The 8,264-nt window shown below is 35.9% G+C and overlaps 1 protein-coding gene across 1 annotated transcript; it reads right to left on the reverse strand.

Moving 5' to 3' along the window:
* Positions 1-1,365: 1,365 nt before the first annotated feature.
* On the reverse strand, positions 1,366-2,316 carry LOC107157048 (olfactory receptor 51H1-like). The gene has a single exon (XM_015503306.1). The coding sequence runs from the start codon at positions 2,314-2,316 to the stop codon at positions 1,366-1,368; it is 951 nt and encodes a 316-aa protein (XP_015358792.1).
* Positions 2,317-8,264: the final 5,948 nt, after the last annotated feature.

The following is an 8,264-nucleotide window of genomic DNA, read 5'->3' on the forward strand; positions in this document are numbered from 1 at the left end:
TATTTATATTTGTACATAGATAATTTGGTCAGCCTCACTCTGCAGTCCCTCCCTTCTCCTGTCCCTGTCCCTGTCAGGAAACCCTGAGACATGGATCAAGTCTCAATTTACAAACTTCAGAATCAATAACTCTTAATCTGAACTTAGCCATTCCACAAAGAAACTGCAAGACCTTGAACTAGTTACTTAACTGATCTGAGTCTCTTTTCCTCTCTGTGTAAAATGTCCATGACATCTGTTTTCAAAGGTTGTTGGGAGAATCTACTGAAATAATATATAAAAGAATTATTAGTGTTAACAAATTAAATATTATACTCTAATGTAATATCACTTGCCTTTTAATTGTCTGTATGCATATTTTCTAGATAAATATTCTAGAAATTGCGTGTAAAATGGATGCATTTTTCTCATAAACCTGGAGGTTACCATAATGACTGCATTTTGTTAGTGTTAAATACATACTTGTTGAATGAATAAATAATCCCCCTGCAAGTTGGTTGAATAATTTTTAACACAATTCTTAAAACAGGCATTAGCATCAATGTAAAAACACATTGCATTTGACATATTCATCCCCACACATCTGTGTATTGCATCTTTAAATATCCTTCTTGTGCTGAGAATTTTTAACATTCCTTACATAAATCCAAGAAGTAGTTTTATTCTGTAAAATTTTTACTGGTATAGGCAGAATTGGAGCCATTCATATTGGGTCAAGAGAGTAAAGGAAGAACGTGTATTAGTAAACTAAGTATTTGACAAAAACTAGAACTATGTTAACTCTATAGAGAGGTGATACTACTTAAAAGAAAAGGTATGTATTAAGTAACCACAGATAGAATCTGATTTAATCTCATCATAGACACCCTTCACTCTTTAAATATCTAGAAACATAGATAAATATGCTTGATCCTGTAACAGTTCTCTTTTCTCTATCTAAAAATGAAATATTCCATATACTCAGTCTTTCAGTAGAACTATAGGGCTTATTGAATTTTTCTTGATGTAATTATTATTTATTGATAACTATAGGAAAATATTACTTAACATTACAATAATAAACATAAGTGTTATCTGTATAAACATATAATTTTATATCAGTGATGTTCATCTCCATTCCAAAGAATAAAAATTACTATGTTCCTTAATTAAACTGGATTTTGTGATACCATGTATCAAAATGCATGCATTCCAAAACAGAATATATGCAGAACAAGAATGACTAGTTTTGTATCTTCTCCCATGAGCCTCAACAACCCCACATTTTACGAGATGTGCAAAATTTGATTGCAGTGTAAGTGCTGAAAATGGAACTATTAACTTCTTCAGGGTCAATTTCTTTATCTTACATGTGATTCTGTCCCACTAAGCCCTGTTTTTTCTCCCCTGGAACACATGGATGATCCGTCTCCGTATCTGCTTGGTCCTCACACTGTAGACAATGGGGTTCAGCACAGGGGGAAGTAGCAGGTAGGCATTGGCCATGAGTGTGTGCACTACTGGTGATAAGCGTTTCCCAAACCTGTGGATCATGGTGACACCAATGAGAGGAACATAGAAGAGAAGCACAGCACAGATGTGAGAAAGACAAGTGTTGAGGGCTTTGAGCCTTTCCGCTCTGGAGGCAATGCTCAGCACCATCTTCAGGATGAGTACATAAGAAAAGAGGATGATAAGGGCATCGAGCCCCAGCGTGAGAATGACGATGATGAGGCCATAGAGGCTGTTGACGCGGGTGCTGGCACAGGCTAGCCGCATTGCATCTTGGTGAAGACAATACGAATGAGATAAGACATTGGAATGGCAGAAGGGCAGTCGCTTTATAAGGAATGGCACAGGGAAGACCACACAGAATGCCCGGGTGAGGACAGCTATTCCAATCTTTCCAATAACACCATGGGTGAGGATGGAGGCATAGCGTAGTGGGTCTCGGATAGCCACAAATCTGTCAAAGGCCATGGACACTAGAACTCCGGATTCTACTCCTCCTAAACCATGGATAAAGAACATCTGTGTGATGCATGCATCAAAGGAAATCTCAGGGACATTGAACCAGAAGATGCTGAGCATAGTTGGCAAGGTGGACATGGAGAGACTAACATCAGTCAGAGCCAAGAGAGAGAGAAAGTAGTACATGGGCTCATGGAGACTCTGGTCCACCTTGATGACTGCCAGGATGGTACCATTCCCCAAGAGGGTTAGAGTGTAGAGAAGTCCCAGTGGAAAGGCCATCCATGGGTTCTTGTCTGGCATCCCTGGGATACCTGTCAGAATGAAACTATGGTGATTGGCCTGTGATGTGCTCAAGTTCATCATGGTCTTCTCAGTACTGGATGAAGTTGGACTCTCCCACTTAGCTCACAGCTCCTAAATTGAAATTATTTTCTCATATGAGATAAGTAAATGAGTACACAGATTAAAAAAAAAAAAACAGAGGGAAGAATTAGGTTAGATACCAGAGTCAAGACACTTTCTGGTTTGTATTTTTGCTTCCTAAGAGAGTTGCATGTAATTGCCTCCTTTTTCTTGAATTTAACTTGTTCTGAAAAATTGAGATGAGACTGAAAACCCAGGGTTCATACAGGAGAGAATTTGGATTGCTTCTCCTTTGGCAATCCTCAAAGTTTGGCAGAAAAGAATCAGCCATATCCAAGGACTTAATAACAGAGCATTTAGTTAAATAATAGTAACTTTAAAATCTCACTTAACTCAATGCCATCACCACACATACACCGATACAGAATACCACTGCCAACACAAATCCACATCATATAAGTCTCTGTGACTATATTTTAAAAAAAAGAACACACGCACACACACACACACACACACACACATACACATTGCCTAGGCATTTATTGAACTATATTTGTAATGAATTACATGTGCAGATAGTCACATTTAATTCATGTATTTCAAAAACATTATTTTTCCTAACTTCATTTTAAGATAGTAAAAAACAGAATAAAATTTACTGACCCATACACAACCTCATATAAGATACACAAGAATGTATCATACACACAGATTTTATTTTGAAAGTCTTCTAACACATCAGGAGTTTGGAAGTTATTCCTGGAAACTCTTCCTTCATCCTACCAATATTTAAACAATTTTCATACTTGTCTCTAAAGCATATAAACTGTATTTCTTCTTCCTATTTTTATAACTAATAAATGTTATAGCTTACTTCTTTCAGATTCCCATAATAGATCTTTCTGTATCCACTAGTGCCATTTCTCAATAGATTCTTCATTCTGTAGAATACGTTTTAGAAATCTGATTTATTCATTCAGAATATGTTTTAGAAATCTGATTTATTCATTATAACAAAGGTTACTTCAGAGGCTTCCAATGTACTTAGAGTCCTAAATATCTACATTAGTCTTCAGGGTGAGCATAATTCAGCCCCAAGCTGTTTCTCTAGCACCACTTTATACTATTTGATTTCCCTTTGGTCTCTCTTTTTTTTGGTGGGGGGTTACCAGGCATTGAACTCAACTCTCAACCACTGAGCCACATCCCCAGCCCTACAATGGATGCTTTAAACTATTATTTTAGAGTTTCTAAATATCATGACAGACTTATTTAACTTTACATAATGTTTAATTTTGTATTATATATTTTGATACTGTTATTAGATCTGGAAAAATTATTATTTTCTTTTAAAACCTTTTATTAATATTTAAAAATTATCCTGAATAAATTTTGTCCTCAGTATTCACATAATATTAATATAGCAGAACCAAATTATTTTTCCTTTTCTAGTATTTGCCTGGCTTATCATTTAATATTCCTTTATTTTCAAATGTTCTTTTTCATATATATATATATATTAGTTGTTGATGGACCTTTATTTTATTTACATGTGGTACTGAGAATGGAATCCAGTGCCTCACACATGCTAGGCAAGTACTCTACCACTGAGCTACAGCCCCTGTCCTTCCTGCTCCCCTCCAGTACTTTTTAATTTACTTATTTATTATTTTTTGAGATGAGATGTGGATAAGTTGCTGAAACTGATTCTAGAACTTATGATCCTCCTACCTCAGCCTCCCGAGTAGCTAGGATTGTGGGTGTGGGCCACCATGCCCAGCTTGATATAGGTTTTCTACAAAATTTTCCCCCAGTTCCCTTTTCTTTCTCCTACTCTTTCTAATGTTTCCCTTTTCCTAGCCTATCTGTCCTTCTTAAGTAAGTTATTTATAAGTATTTATGGTAGTTTAAGACTTCTTGGTATGCTGCTTTCACATTCTGGACTTTTTCTTCTTATAAATGAATATAGTTAATTGTACATTATGTAAATATTTATTAAATTTCTCTTTCTCTCTTCTTCTTCTTCCTCTCTCTCTCTCCCTAAAAATTAAATTCACATGAAGAAAATATTTTTTATTCATCACCTCTTTGAGCACATGCAAAGCTTATATGAGCATTTGCTTACGAGTTGAATAAGAGAACAAAAAAATGAATGAATATGGATAATTGAATGTCATTCTTTTTTCAAGGAGTCTTGACAAGCTGCAGACATCTCCTTGATCTTTTTCATAATGATTGGAAACCATTAATTAGGGGGAAAAAAACCTTTTCTTCTAAAAGGCCACAGATTACAACTTAAGTGGGAAATTTTTGAGAGGTACTGTAGTATCTTTTATCTCACATTTGTACTTGTGAGAAAAGAGAGAGAAAAAAAAAGTCTTAAGAGCTGGTCTAGGGACCTCAGTCTAGAAGGGGATCAGACCCATTCAACCAGATGGCTTGCCCACTTCTTCTGCTCATGGTTTCTCTGTTGTAGGATAAGGATTTGCTGTTTGGGAAACATGATTACAAAGAAACTATTTTCTGTTCGATATGTTAGGAATCTTGAAAAGTAGTGGAGTTCACTTACGAACGTTGTGTTGTTTCTTGTAAAGAGAATTCAGGCTTCTCTCCAAAAAATAACCAGAGCCAAATCTAAGCAAGCACTTTATGCTTCTGGCTTTGTGCTTCTAATCTTCTTGCTGTACTTTGAGGAAGGAGCTTTGATATACTTGACATGGTAGGTGGAACCATGCTTCTTCAGGTCTGTTGATCCCTCATTCAAAACAACTCTAATGGGTTTCAGTTGGGAATGATCAGTTGGCTCATCCGCACTGGTTATTTTTCTTGGGAAACTCTTGAAAAATCATGAACTCTTAAGTCTGCAGGGCCAGCTGAAGCACTGTCCTTCAATGCAAATAGTTCATTCTTGTTTTCCCCTCCCTTTTAACCATTTGCTGGTCTGATTTTCTTTATCTTAATGTATTCTCCCCATCTTCTCCATTTCCCCCCCTCATTCCTATCCCCATTCTCCAACTTTTCTCATTTATTTTCTTAACTATTTAGCCCTCTATTTTCTCTATCATCTAATGAAATTTCTGTTTATTCTTTTTCCATCTAATTTTTATTTCATATTTTTCTACACACTATGTCCTCTCCTACACAATGTCTTCTTTGGTTCCTAATAATGACACTCATATTTTACCTTGTCTTTATTTCTCAGTTTTCCAACAATGAATAACACTCTAGAATATTCTCATCTCTCTTGATCATCTCTCTTTCTAGAATTTCCTTGAGAATTTAATAAAGTAATAAACATAAATAATCCTACCCAGAATTTCCTATGTATATATGGTATGAAAAAGGTCTGTGCCCCAAGTCAGCATTACTTTGGCTCTGTCCTTTATTGAGACTAACAGGCAGGGCACTTATGAAAATTACTCAAACCTCTGGTGGTATATGTAACCATCATGATTCTATAAGGATTTTAAACTACTTTGGAAAGTATCCCTTGAGGGGTGTAATATAGTCCCATTTGGGCCATTCCATCCTGATGTCCCTGAGAACTCTCAATCCTTTCTACAGTTGACAACTCTCAAATTTTCTTAATTTTGATTATACTAGTATATTCTCTCTCTCTCTCTCTCTCCCTCTCTTTCTCTCTCTCTCTCTCTTCCAGCCCAATTTTGGTACAGGTCTTTTAGCTCTAAAGCTAGTCTCAGTCTCAATGATGACATTATGTTGAAATTTTCCCTGTTAAAATAGTGCTGGAGACCACTCTTGCTTTTGGTTGGAGAGGATGATTGTCTAGACACTGTCAACCAAAAAAACATGAAGTTCTTTGAAATTGTTGGATTTTCAAGGTTATAAATTGAATCTACAACATATAGATTGTTTCACTTGTTTTAATGCATTTTGATGTAATGATATTTTTTGTTAATAAGACAGTTCTTAAAATTACAGGAACAGCTGGTTCCTCCACCTTGTGCTTTTGTGGAGTCAGTCCTTAAATCATCCACAAGGAGTTGTGTCCCTTTTGATCTCATTTACTTTCCTTCTTAGGTACCTTCATCTTCTGGTAGTAGATATCAAAAATTCAGATATAAATAACTGTACTTTTTAAATCCATGACTTAGAGTGTATGGTAGAATTTTATGTATTTATCTTTTTTGACTATTTTTAATCACTTAATTTAAATGTTATATTAAAAGAAAGCATTGTGCACAATGAGTTAATATGATTTTTTGACAGAGGTATGCATTGTATAATATTTAAATCAGGTTAAATATATCTATCTCCTCAAATATTTCTCAATTGTTTATGGTGAAAACTTTCATAATTCTTTTTTATAGTTTTTTGAAATGTACACTAAATTACTGCCATTTATAGTCACCAGAATCTCTTGCTCCTATCATCCTGTATTAAGTACTCATTGATTAACTTTTCCCCATCCTCCCCTCCATCCTGCTGTGGTAGGCACCATTCTATTCTCAACTTCAATGAGATCAACTTTTTTAGGTTCCACAAATGAGTGCAGTCATCCATGGTTTATTTCACTTAACATAATGTTATCAGTTTTGCAGGGGGGGGGGTAGTGGGTGGAATGAGGTGTTCTGGTGTCCGTGCCTTTGGTTGTCATGTGGTCATCTGCTTTCTTTTGAATTCTTGCCATGATTGGCAAGATTGAAGCAGCAATCCTGCTGCAGAATTTGGGAGCTGTGGTCTTTGTGCATTGTCTCATGAAAAGTCTTCCAATTTGCCTTCTAATGTCTCTCCCACCCACACTACCTCCATTAGGAAGCCAGGAGGCATACCTGCACTGACACCCAAGTCAATGGCATGTATTGTCTGTTGCCTGGGATCTTCATCATTGTCCTAGATACCTTGACCCTTTTGAACCCTTACATTCTAACATTCTGGGCAATATGGGGCATTGTTTCCCAGGAAGAGTCTCAAGACGGTCAACATCTCTCTCTCTCATATCTGTGCAGCACTAATCTTCCAGTGCCTATCATTTGTATGATCCTGATTAATTACTCTGGGAAGCATTTAGCACCAGTGATATGGAATTCATTTCATATTGTACACATAGAGCACAATTTTTCAAGACACTGTACACAGAATATTTTCACACCATTCTTGTCTTATACATGTACTTAGGGTAATGATGTCTAACTCATTTCACCATTGGAAAACTGGAAATGGAACCACCATCTGACCCAGCTATCCCCAAAGGACTTAAAAATATCATCCTACAGGGACACAGCCACATCAATGGTCAATATCTACTCTCTGGTCCATCCTGTTGTGTACAGTGTCATGACCAAGCATATCTGATGGTGAATTGTACAAGTATTCTCTGGCAGCAGAATTGGCCCTTAATGACATCTACTATTATTTCTTGCAGTCAAATCAGAGAAGTATCCAATGAGCACTTCATAATAGAAGTTCCTAAAGAAATGTAAATACTCTATTATCTCCACTAATATAATAATCATTAGGCACTTATTATTGAGCACTTGAATCTTGGCTGGTGCAAATGAACAACTAAATTTTAAATTTAATTTTAGTTAATTTAAGTGTAAATTTAAATAGCCTCATAAGGTTACTACTAGCTACTTTATTAAGCAGCACATATCCAATATATTATATCATGTCATTGCCTAATAATTTTGATGAAAGCAAGATAGTTTGATTAAATTAATACTTTACATCCAATCTGGAAGTCAGTATGGAGATTGGAAAACTGTAAATGGAACCACTATCTGACACAGCTATCCCACTCCTCAGTTTATACCCAAAGGACTTAAAAAATAGCATACTACAGGGACATAGCTACATCAATGTTATAGCAGCACAATTCACAATAGCTAACTTATGGAACCAACCTACATGCCCTTCAGTAGATGAATGGAGAGGAAAACTTTGGTATATATACACAATGGGACATTACTCAGCATTAAAAGAGA

The sequence above is a fragment of the Marmota marmota genome, unplaced genomic scaffold, assembly GCF_001458135.2.
Source record: "Marmota marmota marmota unplaced genomic scaffold, marMar, whole genome shotgun sequence".
NCBI classification, from domain to species: Eukaryota; Metazoa; Chordata; class Mammalia; order Rodentia; family Sciuridae; genus Marmota; species Marmota marmota.